General features: G+C 51.3%; 2 protein-coding genes across 2 annotated transcripts in view; one reads left to right on the top strand and one right to left on the bottom strand.

Moving 5' to 3' along the window:
• Positions 1-19,582, top strand: part of LOC116937404 (E3 ubiquitin-protein ligase UBR4) — a gene marked incomplete at its 5' end in the record, with an annotated part of 266,747 nt that overhangs the window by 235,494 nt on the left and 11,671 nt on the right.
• LOC142908164 (E3 ubiquitin-protein ligase UBR4-like) lies at positions 10,235-18,985 on the bottom strand. The gene is made up of 4 exons (XM_076058462.1): positions 18,690-18,985; positions 17,807-17,897; positions 14,217-14,379; positions 10,235-12,734 (listed from the first exon to the last, which is right to left on the bottom strand). Exons 1-4 carry the CDS (start codon positions 18,968-18,970, stop codon positions 12,670-12,672), a joined length of 600 nt encoding a protein of 199 aa, XP_075914577.1. The 5' UTR covers positions 18,971-18,985; the 3' UTR covers positions 10,235-12,669.

Here is a 19,582-nt window from a genome sequence, read left to right as displayed (position 1 = left end):
TACTCGCTCCACAACTGCCCCATCACCGATTGGGAGTTGTGGGGGTGTAGTGTCCGATGGTACAAAATATCCAGGCAGGTGCTTAGTTTTGGTGGGGCTGATGGTAAGGCCCCACCTCTTAGTGGCACGCTCCAGTCTCAGCAGCAGCGTCTCCAACTCCTCCTCTGAATGAGCAGCTATTACCAAATCATCGGCATACATAACGTGGTTGAGCAATAGGGAGCCATCCCTTGACCGCACCCGGGCATCGATCAGCCTCCCATTATATCTGTACCATATGGAGATTCCCCCGGTACAGCTATTGAAGGCTTCACGAACTACGTGGTCAAAATAGATGTTAAATAATGTGGGAGCCAGAGGACATCCCTGTCGCACCCCAAGGTGTACAGGGAATGGCTCTGACTCCCGGCCACGTAGTTTTACCCGGGCCCGCTCACCATCATGAAGGTCCTTAATGATCGTGAGCAGAGGGTCAGGTACTCCAAAAGCACGAAGAACAACCCAGGGCCCAGGCCTACTGATGGTATCATAGGCCTTGACCAGGTCAATAAAGCAGAGATGTAGGTCTTGTTGGAATTCCCTACACCTCTGCTGTAGCAGACGGACAGAAAATATGGCATCTGTGCAGGACCGCCCTTTCCTGAAACCGCATTGGGGCTCCGCAAGCCTCTCCTCAGCGTGCCTGGCAAGCCGATGTTGAATAATCCCTGCCAGGCCCTTTCCCGGCACACTGAGGAGTGAAATGCCCCTGTAGTTGTTACAGTCTGTGCGGTAGTCCCCCTTCTTAAAAAGGGGGACCACCACACAGACACACACACGTACACACAGACACAAGTACACACACACAGACACAACAACAACAACCGCCATTCGCCACTAAGTGGCGGTGACGTCACCACGACGCTTGTGCCAGGCTATGTGCACCCTGAGGCCACGTGAAGTGTCGAACGCCCGCTGGCAGGAGGTCACGGGGCAGACCCAGGTGCCACGGGTCGACTGACTGAGATGACTGGCTGATGCACCACCTGTGCCCCCTACTGTGCCAACCTGCTGTGCTTTAGCCACCCGGCGCTCCGCTCGCTGTTGTGAGCGTCGCTCCTCCGCCCTCCGTTGTTGTTGGAGGGCGACTGCCTCCAACTGCCCAGTAGCATCCTTCACGAGCCTCCTCCACAGAGGCCGATCTTGACACCGCTGGTACCAGTCATCGGCAAGTCCACTCAGCTCCACGTCCTCCTGTACCACATCACTCCATCTCTTCTCTAGCCCGTGCCGCGCCCGCTTAGCCCCCTCAATCCGGCCAAACAAAAGCTGTTTCGGCATGCGGTGGCTGGGCATGCGGGCTACATGACCCAGCCATCGCAGCCTTGCCTGCCGGAGGAGCTCACCGATGGGACCCTGCCCAGATCTTTCAAGGATTTGTGAGCTCCTCACACAATCCAGTCTGGTTAAACCCAGGATGGATCGTAGGCAGGCCAGCCTAAATGTTTCCAACCGGCGAAGATGTTCCATTAGGGGGGTCCACGTTTCGCAAGCGTAGAGAAGGGAGGGAATGACCGTGGCCGAGAAGACCTGAAGCTTAGTGCGGAGCGACAGACCAGGTAGCTTCCACACAGCGTTACGCAACCGATGAAAAGATATTGCCGCTCAACTGATTCGGAGTGAGACCTCTGCTGTTAAACTGGAGCCAGTCATAAGCACACTGCCCAGGTGTGCACACACAGACACACACAGACACACGTACACACACGTACACACAGACACACGTACACACAGACACAAGTACACACAGACACGCGTACACACAGACACACGTACACACACACGTACACACAGACACACGTACACACAGACACAAGTACACACGCACGTACACACGTACACACGCACACAGACAGACACATACACACATACACACGTACACACAGACACACACACGTACACACACACACAGACACACACAGACACACGTACACACACGTACACACACACATGTACACACAGACACACACACAGACACACACAGACACACGTACACACACACACAGACACACACACGTACACACAGACACACACACGTACACACAGACACAAGTACACACGCACGTACACACACACACGTACACACACACACAGACACACACACGTACACACAGACACAAGTACACACACACGTACACACACAGACACACGTACACACAGACACAAGTACACACACACGTACACACACGTACACACAGACACACGTACACAAGTACACACGCACGTACACACACACACGTGTGTAAACACTCCCGTCCCCCATACACCGCTGACGCGAGGTTGATTTACATCAGACGTATCCTCAGCAAAAGGTCATTCGCAAAGTGCAGACAGTCACCGCAGACGACTCCGATTCGGCTGTACAGCAGCTCGCACATCACTGCCCTTTGGAGAGCGCCACATTTAGCCAAAGGATTCAAAATAAATCAACAAAATCTATTCGAGGAGGGACCCAGGTTCGAGCCGGGCGAGACTTTGCTGATGATGCTGCTGATGATGAGTCATTGAATGTGCGAAGCGATCTTCAGAACGTGAAGAACCTGTGGCATCTACAGCTGCAGAACGTGAAGACCCAGTGGCATCTGCATCTGCAGAACGTGAATAACCAGTGGCATCTACATCTGCAGAACGTGAAGAACCAGTGGCATCTACATCTGCAGAACGTGAAGAACCAGTGGCATCTACATCTACAGAACGTGAAGAACCAGTGGCATCTACATCTGCAGAACGTGAAGAACCAGTGGCATCTACATCTGCAGAACGTGAAGAACTAGTGGCATCTACAGCTGCAGAACGTGAAGAACCAGTGGCATCTACAGCTGCAGAACGTGAAGAACCAGTGGCATCTACATCTGTAGAACGTGAAGAACCAGTGGCATCTACATCTGCAGAACGTGAAGAACCAGTGGCATCTACATCTACAGAACGTGAAGAACCAGTGGCATCTACATCTACAGAACGTGAAGAACCAGTGGCATCTACATCTACAGAACGTGAAGAACCAGTGGCATCTACATCTTAAGAACGTGAAGAACCAGTGGCATCTACATCTTAAGAACGTGAAGAACCAGTGACATCTACATCTACAGAACGTGAAAAACCAGTGGCATCTACATCTACAGAACGTGAAGAACCAGTGGCATCTACATCTGCAGAACGTGAAGAACCAGTGGCATCTACATCTGCAGAACTTGAATAACCAGTGGCATCTGCATCTACAGGACATGAAGAACCAGTGGCATCTACATCTGCAGAACCTGACGAACCAGTGGCATCTACATCTACAAAACGAGAAGAACCAGTAGCATCTACATCTATAGAACGTGAAGAATCAGTGGCATCTACATCTACAGAACGTGAAGAACCAGTGGCATCTACATCTGCAGAACGCGAAGAACCAGTGGCATCTACATCTGCAAAACGTGAAGAACCAGTGACATCTACATCTACAGAACGTGAAGAACCAGTGGAATCTACATCTACAGAACGTTAAGAACCAGTGACATCTACAGAACGTGAAGAACCAGTGGCATCTACATCTACAGAACGTGAAGAACCAGTGGCATCTACATCTGCAGAACGTGAAGAACCAGTGGCATCTACATCTGCAGAACGTGAAGAACCAGTGGCATCTACATCTACAGAACGTGAAGAACCAGTGGCATCTACATCTGCAGAACGTGAAGAACCAGTGGCATCTACATCTGCAGAACGTGAAGAACCAGTGGCATCTACATCTACAGAACGTGATTAACCAGTGACATCTACATCTACAGAACGTGAAGAACTAGTGGCATCTACATCTACAGAACGTGAAGAACCAGTGGAATCTACATCTACAGAACGTTAAGAACCAGTGACATCTACATCTACAGAACGTGAAGAACCAGTGGCATCTACATCTACAGAACGTGAAGAATCAGTGGCATCTACATCTGCAGAACGTGAAGAACCAGTGGCATCTACATCTGCAGAACGTGAAGAACCAGTGACATCTACATCTACAGAACGTGAAGAACCAGTGGCATCTACATCTACAGAACGTGAAGAACCAGTGGCATTTACATCTGCAGAACGTGAAGAACCAGTGGCATCTACATCTGCAGAACGTGAAGAACCAGTGGCATCTACATCTACAGAACGTGAAGAACCAGTGACATCTATATCTACAGAACGTGAAGAACTAGTGGCATCTACATCTACAGAACGTGAAGAACCAGTGGCATCTACATCTGCAGAACGTGAAGAACCAGTGGCATCTACATCTGCAGAACGTGAAGAACCAGTGACATCTACATCTACAGAACGTGAAGAACCAGTGGCATCTACATCTACAGAACGTGATTAACCAGTGACATCTACATCTACAGAACGTGAAGAACCAGTGGCATCTACATCTACAGAACGTGAAGAACCAGTGACATCTATATCTACAGAACGTGAAGAACTAGTGGCATCTACATCTGCAGAACGTGAAGAACCAGTGGCATCTACATCTTCAGAACGTGAAGAACCAGTGGCATCTACATCTGCAGAACGTGAAGAACCAGTGGCATCTACAGCTGCAGAACGTGAAGAACCAGTGGCATCTACATCTACAGAATGTGAAGAACCAGTGGCATCTACATCTGCAGAACGTGAAGAACCAGTGGCATATACATCTGCAGAACGTGAAGAACCAGTGGCATCTACATCTACAGAACGTGAAGAACTAGTGGCATCTACATCTGCAGAACGTGAAGAACCAGTGGCATCTACATCTTTAGAACGTGAAGAACCAGTGGCATCTACATCTACAGAACGTGAAGAACCAGTGGCATCTACATCTACAGAACGTGAAGAACCAGTGGAATCTACATCTACAGAACGTTAAGAACCAGTGACATCTACATCTACAGAACGTGAAGAACCAGTGGCATCTACATCTACAGAACGTGAAGAACCAGTGGCATCTACATCTGCAGAACGTGAAGAACCAGTGGCATCTACATCTACAGAACGTGAAGAACCAGTGACATCTATATCTACAGAACGTGAAGAACTAGTGGCATCTACATCTGCAGAACGTGAAGAACCAGTGGCATCTACATCTTCAGAACGTGAAGAACCAGTGGCATCTACATCTGCAGAACGTGAAGAACCAGTGGCATCTACAGCTGCAGAACGTGAAGAACCAGTGGCATCTACATCTACAGAATGTGAAGAACCAGTGGCATCTACATCTGCAGAACGTGAAGAACCAGTGGCATATACATCTGCAGAACGTGAAGAACCAGTGGCATCTACATCTACAGAACGTGAAGAACTAGTGGCATCTACATCTGCAGAACGTGAAGAACCAGTGGCATCTACATCTTCAGAACGTGAAGAACCAGTGGCATCTACATCTACAGAACGTGAAGAACCAGTGACATCTACATCTACAGAACGTGAAGAACCAGTGGAATCTACATCTACAGAACGTTAAGAACCAGTGACATCTACATCTACAGAACGTGAAGAACCAGTGGCATCTACATCTACAGAACGTGAAGAACCAGTGGAATCTACATCTGCAGAACGTGAAGAACCAGTGGCATCTACATCTGCAGAACGTGAAGAACCAGTGGCATCTACATCTACAGAACGTGAAGAACCAGTGACATCTATATATACAGAACGTGAAGAACTAGTGGCATCTACAGAACGTGAAGAACCAGTGGCATCTACATCTTCAGAACGTGAAGAACCAGTGGCATCTACAGCTGCAGAACGTGAAGATCCAGTGGCATCTACATCTGCAGAACGTGAAGAACCAGTGGCATCTACATCTGCAGAACGTGAAAAACCAGTGGCATCTACATCTGTAGAACGTGAAGAACCAGTGGCATGTACATCTGCAGAACGTGAAGAACCAGTGGCATCTACATCTACAGAACGTGAAGAACCAGTGGCATCTACATCTGCAGAACGTGAAGAACCAGTGGCATCTACATTTGCAGAACTTGAAGAACCAGTGGCATCTACATCTACAGAACGTGAAGAACCAGTGGCATCTACATCTTAAGAACGTGAAGAACCAGTGGCATCTACATCTACAGAACGTGAAAAACCAGTGGCATCTACATGTACAGAACGTGAAGAACCAGTGGCATCTACATCTACAGAACGTGAAGAACCAGTGGCATCTACATCTGCAGAACGTGAAGAACCAGTGGCATCTACATCTGCAGAACTTGAAGAACCAGTGGCATCTGCATCTACAGGACGTGAAGAACCAGTGGCATCTACATCTGCAGAACGTGAAGAACCAGTGGCATCTACATCTACAAAACTAGAAGAAGCAATAGCATCTACATCTGTAGAACGTGAAGAACCAGTGGCATCTACATCTGCAGAACGTGAAGAACCAGTGGCATCTACATCTGCAGAACGTGAAGAAACAGTGGCATCTGCATCTACAGGACGTGAAGAACCAGTGGCATCTACATCTTCAGAACGTGAAGAACCAGTGGCATCTACATCTGCAGAACGTGAAGAACCAGTGGCATCTACATCTTCAGAACGTGAAGAACCAGTGGCATCTACATCTGCAGAACGTGAAGAACCAGTGGCATCTACATCTGCAGAACGTGAAGAACCAGTGACATCTACATCTACAGAACGTGAAGAACCAGTGGCATCTACATCTACAGAACGTGAAGAACCAGTGGCATCTACATCTGCAGAACGTGAAGAACCAGTGGCATCTACATCTGCAGAACTTGAAGAACCAGTGGCATCTGCATCTACAGGACGTGAAGAACCAGTGGCATCTACATCTGCAGAACGTGAAGAACCAGTGGCATCTACATCTACAAAACTAGAAGAACCAATAGCATCTACATCTGTAGCACGTGAAGAACCAGTGGCATCTACATCTGCAGAACGTGAAGAACCAGTGGCATCTACATCTGCAGAACGTGAATAACCAGTGGCATCTACATCTGCAGAACGTGAAGAACCAGTGGCATCTACATCTTCAGAACGTGAAGAACCAGTGGCATCTACATCTGCAGAACGTGAAGAACCAGTGGCATCTGCATCTACAGGACGTGAAGAACCAGTGGCATCTACATCTTCAGAACGTGAAGAACCAGTGGCATCTACATCTGCAGAACGTGAAGAACCAGTGGCATCTACATCTTCAGAACGTGAAGAACCAGTGGCATCTACATCTGCAGAACGTGAAGAACCAGTGGCATCTACATCTGCAGAACGTGAAGAACCAGTGACATCTACATCTACAGAACGTGAAGAACCAGTGGCATCTACATCTACAGCACGTGAAGAACCAGTGGAATCTACATCTACAGAACGTGAAAAACCAGTGACATCTACATAACGTGAAGAACCAGTGGCATCTACATCTACAGAACGTGAAGAACCAGTGGCATCTACATCTGCAGAACGTGAAGAACCAGTGGCATCTACATCTACAGAACGTGAAGAACCAGTGACATCTACATCTACAGAACGTGAAGAACCAGTGGAATCTACATCTTAAGAACGTGAAGAACCAGTGGCATCTACATCTATAGAACGAAGAACCAGTGGCATCTACATCTGCAGAACGTGAAGAACCAGTGGCATCTACATCTACAGAACCAGTGGCATCTACATCTGTAGAACGTGAAGAACCAGTGGCATCTACATCTACAGAACGTGAAGAACCAATGGCATCTACATCTGCAGAACTTGAAGAACCGGTGGCATCTACATCTGTAGAACGTGAAGAACCAGTGGCATCTACATCTGTAGAACGTGAAGAACCAGTGGCATCTATATCTATGGACTCGCGCAGAGACCCTGGGACTCACTCAGAGACCCTGGGGCGAGGACAGAGACCCACAGACAGAAACCCCGTTACTCACTCACAGAGGGCCCCATAGCCTCACAGAGGGCCATAGACTCACACAGAGACCCATAGACTCACACAGAGACCCATAGACTCACACAGAGACCCATAGACTCACACAGAGACCCGTAGACTCACACAGACCCGTAGACTCACACAGAGACCCATAGACTCACACAGAGACCCATAGACTCACACAGAGACCCATAGACTCACACAGAGACCCATAGGCTCACACAGAGAACCAGACTCCTCACACAGAGACCCATAGACTCACACAGAGACCCGTAAACTCACACAGAGACCCGTAGACTCACACAGACACCCGTAGACTTACACAGAGACCCGTAGACTCACACAGAGACCCGTAGACTCACACAGAGACCCGTAGACTCCCACAGACCCGTAGACTCACACAGAGACCCGTAGACTCACACAGAGACCCGTAGACTCACACAGAGAACCGTAAACTCACACAGAGACCCAAAGACTACTCACATAGACCCGTAGACTCACACATACACCCGTAGACTCACACAGACCCGTAGAACGTGAAGAACCAGTGGCATCTATATCTATGGACTCGCGCAGAGACCCTGGGACTCACTCAGAGACCCTGGGGCGAGGAGAGACCCACAGACAGAAACCCCGTTACTCACTCACAGAGGGCCCCATAGCCTCACAGAGGGCCATAGACTCACACAGAGACCCGTAAACTCACACTTAAACCCATAGACTCACACAGAGACCCGTAGACTCACACAGACCCGTAGACTCACACAGAGACCCGTAAACTCATACAGAGACCCATAGACTCACACAGAGAACCAGACTCCTCACACAGAGACCCATAGACTCACACAGACACCCGTAGACTCACAGAGACCCATAGACTCACACAGAGACCCGTAGACTCACACAGACCCGGAGACTCACACAGAGACCCAGACTCCTCACACAGAGACCCGTAGACTCACACAGAGACCCGTAAACTCACACAGAGACCCATAGGCTCACACAGAGACCCGTAGACTCACACAGAGACCCGTAGACTCACACAGAGACCCGTAGACTCACACAGAGACCCATAGACTACTCACATAGAGACCCGTAGACTTACACAGAGACCCATAGACTACTCACACAGAGACCCGTAGACTCACACAGAGACCCGTAGACTCACACAGAGAACCGTAAACTCACACAGAGACCCATAGACTAATCACATAGACCCGTAGACTCACACATACACCCGTAGACTCGCAGAGACCCATAGGCTCACACAGCGAACCACTCCTCACACAGAAACCCATAGACTCACACAGAGACCCGTAGACTCACACAGAGACCCGTAAACTCACACAGAGACCCGTAGACTCACACAGAGTCCCGTAGACGCAGAGACCCGTAAACTCACACAGAGACCCATAGACTACTCACATAGAGACCCGTAGACTCACATAGAGACCCGTAGACTCACACAGACACCCATAGACTCACACAGACACCCGTAGACTCACACAGAGACCCATAGACTCACACAGAGACCCGTAGACTCACACAGAGACCCGTAGACTCACACAGACCCGTAGACTCACAGAGACCCATAGGCTCACACAGAGAACCAGACTCCTCACACAGAGACCTATAGACTCACACAGACACCCGTAGACTCACACAGAGACCCATAGACTCACACAGAGACCCGTAAACTCAGAGACCCATAGACTAACACAGAGACCCATAGACTCACACAGAGACCCGTAGACTCACACAGAGACCCGTAGACTCACACAGAGACCCGTAAACTCACACAGACACCCGTAGACTCACACAGAGACCCGTAGACTCACACAGAGACCCGTAGACTCACACAGAGACCCGTAGACTCACACAGAGACCCGTAAACTCACACAGAGACCCGTAGACTCACACAGACACCCGTAGACTCACACAGACACCCGTAGACTTACACAGAGACCCGTAGACTCACACAGACACCCGCAGACTTACACAGAGACCCGTAGACTCACACAGAGACCTGTAGACTCACACAGAGACCCGTAGACTCACACAGACCCGTAGACTCACACAGAGACCCGTAGACTCACACAGAGACCCGTAGACTCACACAGAGACCCGTAGACTCACACAGACCCGTAGACTCACACACAGACCCGTAGACTCACACAGAGACCCATAGACTACTCACAGAGACCCATAGACTACTCACACAGAGACCCATAGACTTACACAGAAACCCATAGACTCACAGACACCCACATACTCAAATAGACGACCCTGGGATTCGCACAAAGATGCCAAGGCGAGGGGGGCAATAGCTTTATTCACGAGCTTCTGGTTATACAGGGGGAGTGGGGGTGTAGAGAAGAGAGGGAGAGCAGTGGAGAGACAAGGGGGAGCATGGGGGAGTAGGGGAGAGATGAGAGTAGGAGGGAGGGTAGAGGAGAGAGATAAGAGTAGGAGGGAGAGAGATGAGAGAGAGTAGGGAACAGAGATGAGAGTAGGGGAGAGAGATAAGAGTAGGAGAGAGATAAGAGTAGGGGAGAGATGAGAGTAGGGGAGAGAGATGAGAGTAGGGGTGAGCGATGAGAGAGTAAGAGGGAGAGTAGGGGTGAGAGATGAGAGTAGGGGAGAGAGGTAAGAGTAGGAGGGAGAGAGATGAGAGTAGGGGACAGAGATGAGAGTAGCGTAGAGTAGGGGAGAGAGATGAGAGAGTCGGGGAAAGAGTAGGGGTGAGAGATGAGACTAGGAGGGAGAGATGAGACAGAGTAGGGGTGAGAGATGAGAGAGTAGGAGGGAGAGTAGGGGAGAGAGATGAGACGAGGGAGAGATGAGAGTAGGGCAGAGCAGGGGACAGATGAGAGAGTAGGGGAGAGAGTAGGGGTGAGAGATGAGAGTAGGGGAGAGTTCAGAGAAAAGGACGGGAGAGAAGATGGGTGGGAGAGTAGCGGGGGGAGAGAGGGGGAGAAATGGCGAGTGAAGTAAGAGAGACGACAGCGAGTAGAGTTTCGCTGTGGAACGGCGTTGCCTCCGCCGTCGGGGAAATCGAGAGCCTGCAACGGCCTCCACGCAAAGTCTCTCGACCCCTGCTCCCCCCCGAAGCTCAACATGCACAGCACACCAACGTAAACTACCACCACCACCATCATCATCACCATCATCAATCTCTACCACCACTATCATCACCATCTCTCCGCCATCGATCACCATCCACCGCCTCGACACGTAGGCCAAACCCCAGGAAACGTCTTAAAAACTTATAAACCAGAGGGAGGAGAGCATTTGTGCTGCAAGAAACACAGATGGGAAAGAGGTGCCTCACAACTTCAAAACAACAACAACAACAAAACACACTTTGTGGGGTAGCGAGGCCTGGGGTTAGCGGAGAGCGTGGGCCGCAAGCGAGCAAGCACGGGGGAGAGAGACCGACCACAGTGGACTACAAGTCAGGGCGTGCGCTGTTCCGCGCGTGTTGTGTGAAGGCTGCACTTGCCAAGCCGCTAGGCCCGGATTCTTAAGAAAGGGCCCAGGCCCTAGGCCCGGGGCTCGTGCCCAGGCCTCATGGCCTAGACTCAAACCCTAGGCCCAGGCTCAGGCCCGTAGGCTCTGGACCTAGGCCCAGGCTCAGGTCCTAGGCCCAGGCCCCAGGCTCAGGTCCTAGGCCCAGGCTCAAACCCTAGGCCCAGGCCCCAGGCTCAGGTCCTAGGCCCAGGCTCAAACCCTAGGCCCAGGCTCAAACCCTAGGCTCCGGACCTAGGCCCAGGCTCAGATCCTAGGCCCAGGCCCTAGGCCCAGGCTCAGGTCCTAGGCCCAGGCTCAGGTCCTAGGCTCAGGTCCTAGGCCCAGGCTCAAACCCTAAGCCCAGCCTCAAAGCCTAGGCTCCGGACCCTAGGCCCAGGCTCAGATCCTAGGCCCAGGCCCTAGGCCCAGGCTCAGATCCTAGGCCCAGGCCCTAGGCCCAGGCTCAGATCCTAGGCCCAGGCCCTAGGCCCAGGCTCAGGCCCTAGGCCCAGGCTCAGGTCCTAGGCCCGGGCCCCAAACACCTCCTAGGCAGTGCTCGGAAAGTTTTCACAGCAACCGCGGCTTTCTAGAGTGTCTGTTATGAGTGTGTGTGTCAGTGTGTATCACTGTGTGTGTGTCAGTGTGTATCACTGTGTGTGTATCTGTGTGTGTCACTGTGTGTATCACTGTGTATGTGTGTCTGTTATGAGTGTGTGTGTGTCAGTGTGTATCACTGTGTGTCTGTTACGAGTGTGTGTGTGTGTGTGTCAGTGTGTGTGTGTCAGTGTGTGCCACTGTGTGTGTGTCTGTGTGTGTGTCAGGGCAGGGAGTTGAGTGTCTGTGTGTGTGTCAGTGTATGCCACTGTGTGTGTGTGTGTCAGTTATGAGTGTGTGTGTCTGTGTGTGTGTCAGTGTGTGTGTGTATCACTGTGTGTGTGTCAGTGTGTGTGTCTGTTATGAGTGTGTGTGTCAGTGTGTGTGCGTATCACTGTGTGTGTATCACTGTGTGTGTGTCAGTGTGTGTGTGTATCACTTTGTGTGTGTGTCAGTGTGTGTGTCAGTGTGTGTGTGTATCACTGTGTGTGTGTATCACTGTGTGTGTGTATCACTGTGTGTGTCAGTGTGTGTGTGTATCACTGTGTGTGTGTATCACTCTGTGTGTGAGTCAGTGTGTGTGTGTATCACTGTGTGTGTGTGTCAGTGTGTGCCACTGTGTGTGGGTCTGTGTGTCAGGGCAGGGAGTTGAGGGTGTCTTGGATGAAGGTGTCCGGGTTTTCGATTTCTTCCAGGATTCCTGCACGCAGACAGATACGGAGAGACAGGGAGACACGGTGAGACACGGTGAGATACAGAGACACGGTGAGACACAGTGAGACAGAGAGACACGGTGAGACACGGTGAGACACAGAGACACAGAGATACGGTGAGACAGAGAGACACGGTGATACATGGTGAGACACAGAGACACGGAGACACGGTGAGACACGGTGAGACACGGAGACACGGTGAGACACGGTGAGACACGGTGAGATACAAAGACATGGTGAGACACGGTGAGATACAGAGACACGGTGAGACACGGTGAGACACAGAGACACGGTGAGACACAGAGACACGGTGAGACACGGTGAGACACAGAGACACGGTGAGACACGGTGAGATACAGAGACACAGTGAGACACGGTGAGACACGGTGAGACACGGAGGAGACACGGAGGAGACACGGGTGAGACACGGGTGAGACACAGAGACACGGTGAGACACAGAGACACGGTGAGACACAGAGACACAGTGAGACACGGTGAGACACGGTGAGACACGGAGGAGACACGGAGGAGACACGGTGAGACACAGAGACACAGAGACACGGTGAGACAGAGACAAGGGGAGATACAGAGACACGGTGAGATACAGAGACACGGTGAGACACGGTGAGACACAGAGACACGGTGAGACACAGAGACACGGTGAGACACAGAGACACGGTGAGACACGGAGGAGACACGGTGAGACAGAGACACAGAGACACGGTGAGACACGGTGAGACACGGTGAGACACAGAGACACGGTGAGACACAGAGACATGGTGAGACACGGAGAGACACGGTGAGACACGATGAGACACAGATACACGGTGAGACACGGTGAGACACGGAGACATGGTGAGACACAGTGAGACACAGAGACATGGTGAGACACAGAGACACGGTGAGACACGGTGAGACACAGAGACATGGTGAGACACGGAGAGACACGGTGAGACACGATGAGACACAGAGACACGGTGAGACACGGTGAGACACAGAGACATGGTGAGACACGGTGAGACACAGAGACATGGTGAGACACAGTGAGACATGGAGAGACACAGAGACACGGTGAGACACAGAGACACGGTGAGACACGGTGAGACACGGAGACACGGTGAGACACAGAGACACGGTGAGATACAGAGACACGGTGAGACACAGAGACACGGTGAGATACAGAGACACGGTGAGACACGGTGAGATACAGAGACACGGTGAGACACGGTGAGAAACAGAGACACGGTGAGACACAGAGACACGGTGAGACACGGTGAGACACAGAGACACGGTGAGACACGGTGAGACACGGGGAGACTCCCCCCGTGTCTCCCCTCTCCACCACCCACCCCCCACCCACCCCAATGCCTCTCCTCGTCCTTCTCTCTCTACGTCCAACCCCGCCCCCCCCTGCCCCCCCCACCCCCCCCTGCCCCCCCCCACCACCCCCCACCCCCGCCCGCACTGACCGGCCGCTCGTGCGAAGGCCGGGAAGTTGTGAGCCACCATGAGGTGGTCCTGCAGGGTACGCAGGGCCCGCTCGGACGCCTCCAGCAGCGCCACGTCGCCCTGACGCACAAACTCCGCTAGGGCAAACGACCAGCCCCCCTCCGCAGTGCTAGGGGGCACCTTCTGCATCCACCACGCGGCGGGGAGAAGGGGGGGGGGGGGGTAGAGATAGGGGGGGGGGGGAGGGGGGGTGGGTCTAGGGGTTAGTGCACGGGGGTGGGGGGCAGATCCTTGGACTCGCGAGGAAACAGGTGGATGGAGTGTCTCAGTGTTGAGCCCAAATGTAGGCGGGCGTCTTCTTCGGTTCCTTCGGTAAAGTCACCACGTAGAATGGGAATGAGGTAATAAATTGATAAAACAAAATGACACAATTGATATTCTATCAATTCATTATTTTATTCTCATTCTACGTGGTGGTGGTGGTGGTGACTTTACCGAAAGAACCAAAGAAGACGAATCATTGCAGTCACGAAAGCTTTAAATAGGCGGGCGTGTTTAAAATAAAATAAAATAAAAAATAAATCATCATCACGTCAAAGGATTTGTCCCTCTCTAAACGGGCAGTGAGGCAACCACTGGCAAGGCAATTCGTCGAAATTCACGTCGTGATGCGATTCCCGGTCAAAGCGCGCCATCTAAATGGTGAAATGTGACGGGGGGGGGGGGGCATTACAGGGGAAAGGTAAAATTTAATTTAATAATAATATTCATAGTTTGGCCTTCTTTGGTTCCTTCGGTAAAGTCACCGCGTGGAATGAGAATAAAATAACAAAGTAAAACAATAAAATTCTCGCGACGCTCCGGCCACAAGGCAAAGCGGCCTTCTTCGGGTGAAAGGAGCACCTCAATACTCTGACAAGTGCGCTGTTTTTTGAGTTGTGTGACGCCTTTTGGCGTCTTCTGGTCCAACACCAGTGGAGACTAAAGGGCTCTAAGAAAAGCCGTCTCGGGTGTGGACCAATCAAATTCAAGGACAGTGCCAATATTATTATCAGTTGTCTCTTTTGTTTGCATTTTGACTGCTTGTGTTGTGGTCATTGCAAACATGATGCCTTGAATAAAGGTGTCAGTTTTTGTGCCAGTTAAAAGGGGTAAAAACCTATTCCCATATCTTGTTTCTGGCAAAGGAGGTCTCATAAAGGAACAGAACCGCTGGGGACGACAGAGCTGCAATGAACGCTGCAAAAATTGGCGGCGTCTTTTTAAGCTGGTTGAGAGAAGTGAGGCACCTTGACGGAGGGGGGTTTACGTATCAAACAGGAGGATTTAGCATAGAAACAGTTGAGGGATTAGCTTGTGACTGGTCACAGAAATAGCTACGTTAAAGTCAAAGCCTGCACATCCACAGAGGCACCTGGTACAAATCAAACGGGAGAATTTAGCATTGAAATAACTGAGGGATTAGCTTGTGACCGGGTCGCAGAAATGGGTACGTTAAAGTCAAAGCCTGCACATCCACAGAGGCACCTAGGACAAATAAAACAGGAGAATTTAGCATTGAAATAACTGAGGGATTAGCTTGTGACTGGTTCACCGAAATAGCTACGTTAAAATCAAAGCCTGCACATCCACAGAAGCACCTAGTACAAATCAAACAGGAGAATTTAGCATTGAAATAGCTGAGGGAGTAGCTTGTGACTGGTTCACAGAAATTGCTACGTTAAATACTCTTTGGTTCTATTGGGTAAAGTCACGTAGGTGAAAATAAAATAACAAAAAATCACGACGTTTCGGCCACAACACAAGCGGCCTTCATCAGGTGAAGGGACGAGACTGTCTGGAGGACAGCGCTGGAGTGGGAGAAGCCACGCTCAGATCACGACCTTGACAAAGGAATTAGCATATAATTTAGCATTGAAATGGCTGAGTGATTAGCTTGTGACTGGTTCACAGAAATAGCTACGTTAAAGTCAAAGCCTGCACATCCACAGAGGCACCTAGTACAAATCAAACAGGATAATTTAGCATTGAAATGGCTGAGTGATTAGCTTGTGACTGGTTCACAGAAATAGCTACGTTAAAGTCAAAGCCTGCACATCCACAGAGGCACCTAGTGCACGGACGCCACGGGGGCTGCAACAACTCAACTATCAGTCACGAACGCCTTCAATCGAAATAACAGTCGGGACAAGTTCGGCCGTACTTTGCCCGTGTCCGAGTTAGGGTCCACTGTCGAAGGTTAGGTAGCTCGTGGGTTCATGGCTAACGGTCGCGGGGTTCCGGTGATGGATTGACGGTCCGTCGGCACGGGGGAATGGTTTAACGGGGAATGGTTTAATGGGGCAATGGTTTAACGGGGGAATGGTTTAACGGGGAATGGTTTAACGGGGGAATGGTTTAACGGGCAAATGGTTTAACGGGGGAATGGTTTAACGGGGAATGGTTCAACGGGGGAATGGTTTAACGGGGGAATGGTTTAACGGGGGAATGGTTTAACGGGGAAATGGTTTAACGGGGAATGGTTTAACGGGGGAATGGTTTAACGGGGAATGGTTTAACGGGGAATGGTTTAACGGGGAATGGTTTAACGGGGGAATGGTTTAACGGGGAATGGTTTAACGGAGAATGGTTTAACGGGGGAATGGTTTAACGGGGAATGGTTTAACGTGGAATGGTTTAACGGGGAATGGTTTAACGGGGAATGGTTTAACGGGGGAATGGTTTAACGGGGGAATGGTTTAACGGGGAATGGTTTAACGGGGAATGGTTTAACGGGGAATGGTTTAACGAGGAATGGTTTAACGGGGGAATGGTTTAACGGGGAATGGTTTAACGGGGAATGGTTCAACGGGGAATGGTTTAACGGGGGAATGGTTTAACGGGGAATGGTTTAACGGGGAATGGTTTAACGGGGGAATGGTTTAACGGGGGAATGGTTTAACGGGGGAATGGTTTGACGGGGAATGGTTTAACGGGGGCATGGTTTGACGGGGAATGGTTTAACGGGGAATGGTTTAACGGGGAATGGTTTAACGGGGAATGGTTTAACGGGGGAATGGTTTAACGGGGAATGGTTTAACGTGGAATGGTTTAACGTGGAATGGTTTAACGTGGAATGGTTTAACGTGGAATGGTTTAACGGGGAATGGTTTAGCGGGGAATGGTTTAACGGGGAATGGTTTAACGGGGAATGGTTTAACGGGGGAATGGTTTAACGGGGGAATGGTTTAACGGGGAATGGTTTAACGGGGAATGGTTTAACGGGGAATGGTTTAACGGGGAATGGTTCAACGGGAAATGGTTTAACGGGGAATGGTTTAACGGGGAATGGTTTAACGGGGGAATGGTTTAACGGGGGAATGGTTTAACGGGGAATGGTTTAACGGGGGAATGGTTTAACGGGGAATGGTTTAACGGGGAATGGTTTAACGGGGAATGGTTTAACGGGGAATGGTTCAACGGGAAATGGTTTAACGGGGAATGGTTTAACGGGGAATGGTTCAACGGGGAATGGTTTAACGGGGAATGGTTTAACGGGGAATGGTTTAACGGGGAATGGTTTAACGGGCACGGGTTAACGGTTTGACGGTTAATGTGTCTTGCCGCTTACCTTGAACATGGCGTAGAGGAGCTCCACCATGCCCCAGAAGAGCAGAGCGTGCTTGTAGATAGAATAGTCCTTCTCGGTCTTGTCCGCCAGGCTGCACAAAGACAGAGACACACACACACACACACAACGAGACACACGTTATACACACCCATCAACTCACCCACCCACTCAGCAACCCACCCAGTCACTCACTCATCAACCCACCCACCCATTCATCAACCCACCCACCCACTCACTCATCAACCCACCCACCCACCCACTCAGCAACCCACCCACTCACTCATCAACCCACCCACTCACTCATCAACCCACCCACTCACTCATCAACCCACCCACTCACTCATCAACCCACCCACTCACTCATCAACCCACCCACTCACTCATCAACCCACCCACCCACTCATCAACCCACCCACCCACTCACTCATCAACCCACCCACTCACTCATCAACCCACCCGCCCACCCACCCATCCACCCACCCACTCACCCATCAACCCACCCACCCACTCATCCACCCACCCACTCACCCATCAACCCACCCACTCATCAACCCACCCACCCACTCATTAACCCACCCACCCACTCATCAACTCACCCACCCACTCATCAACTCACCCACCCACTCATCAACCCACCCACTCACTCATCAACCCACCCACCCACTCACCCATCAACCCACCCACCCACCCACTCATCAACCCACCCACCCACTCATCAACCCACCCACCCACCCACCCACTCACCCATCAACCCACCCACTCACCCACCCACCCACTCATTAACCCACCCAACCTTTCCCCCCACCCACCCACCACACCCCCCCACCCCCCCCACCACCACACCACCACCACCACCCCACCCACCACCACCCCCCACACCCACCGTGCCACGCCCCCAGGAGCGACGTGCCGGGCGTGCGCCACCACGAGGAGCCTCCGCAGGGCGGTGACGCGGTGGCGACGCCATCGCTCCGGCGGCACCACGTGCAGCGCCATCACGGCCAGGTAGAGGGGCCCCTCCACCTCGAAGGAGCTCTCCACCCAGCGCTCGCGCCCGCCAGCACCGCCGGCACCGCCGTCGGCAAACAGCGCTTCCACGGCCTTCTCCTCGCGAGAGACGGCGCGGGTCCTGCGTGCCGGAGTGACGAGGGCGGTGAACGGCATCGCCGGCGGTGAACGGCATCGCCGGCGGCGGCGGCGGCGGCATCGGCGACGTCATCGGCGTCGTCATCATCACTACCCTCGTCATCGTCAGTCGCTACCCATCGACATCGTCACTACCATCGTCACTACCATCATCATCATCATCGTCACTACCATCATCATCGTCACTACCATCATCAGTACCATCATCATCATCACTATCATCATCACTACCATCGTCATCATCGTCACTACCATCATCATCATCGTCATCGTCACTACCATCATCATCGTCACTACCATCATCACTACCATCATCATCATCATCAATCACTACCATCGACATCGTCACTACCATCGTCATCGTCATCATCGTCACTACCATCATCATCGTCACTGCCATCATCATCATCGTCACTGCCATCATCATCATCATCACTACCATCATCATCATCAATCACTACCATCGACATCATCACTACCCTCATCATCATCGTCGTCACTACCATCATCATCGTCGTCACTACCATTATCATCACTACCATCATCATCCATCATCGTCACTATCATCATCATCATCAATCACTACCATCGATATCACCACTACCATCATCATCATCGTCACTACCATCA

This window comes from Petromyzon marinus (assembly GCF_048934315.1).
Source record: "Petromyzon marinus isolate PM22_M1 ecotype Great Lakes invasive population chromosome 75 unlocalized genomic scaffold, UKy_Petmar_22M1.pri1.0 chr75_unloc.2, whole genome shotgun sequence".
Lineage (NCBI taxonomy): Eukaryota > Metazoa > Chordata > Hyperoartia > Petromyzontiformes > Petromyzontidae > Petromyzon > Petromyzon marinus.
Note: the sequence above shows the minus strand (reverse complement) of the source record. Positions and strands in the feature narration are given on the sequence as shown.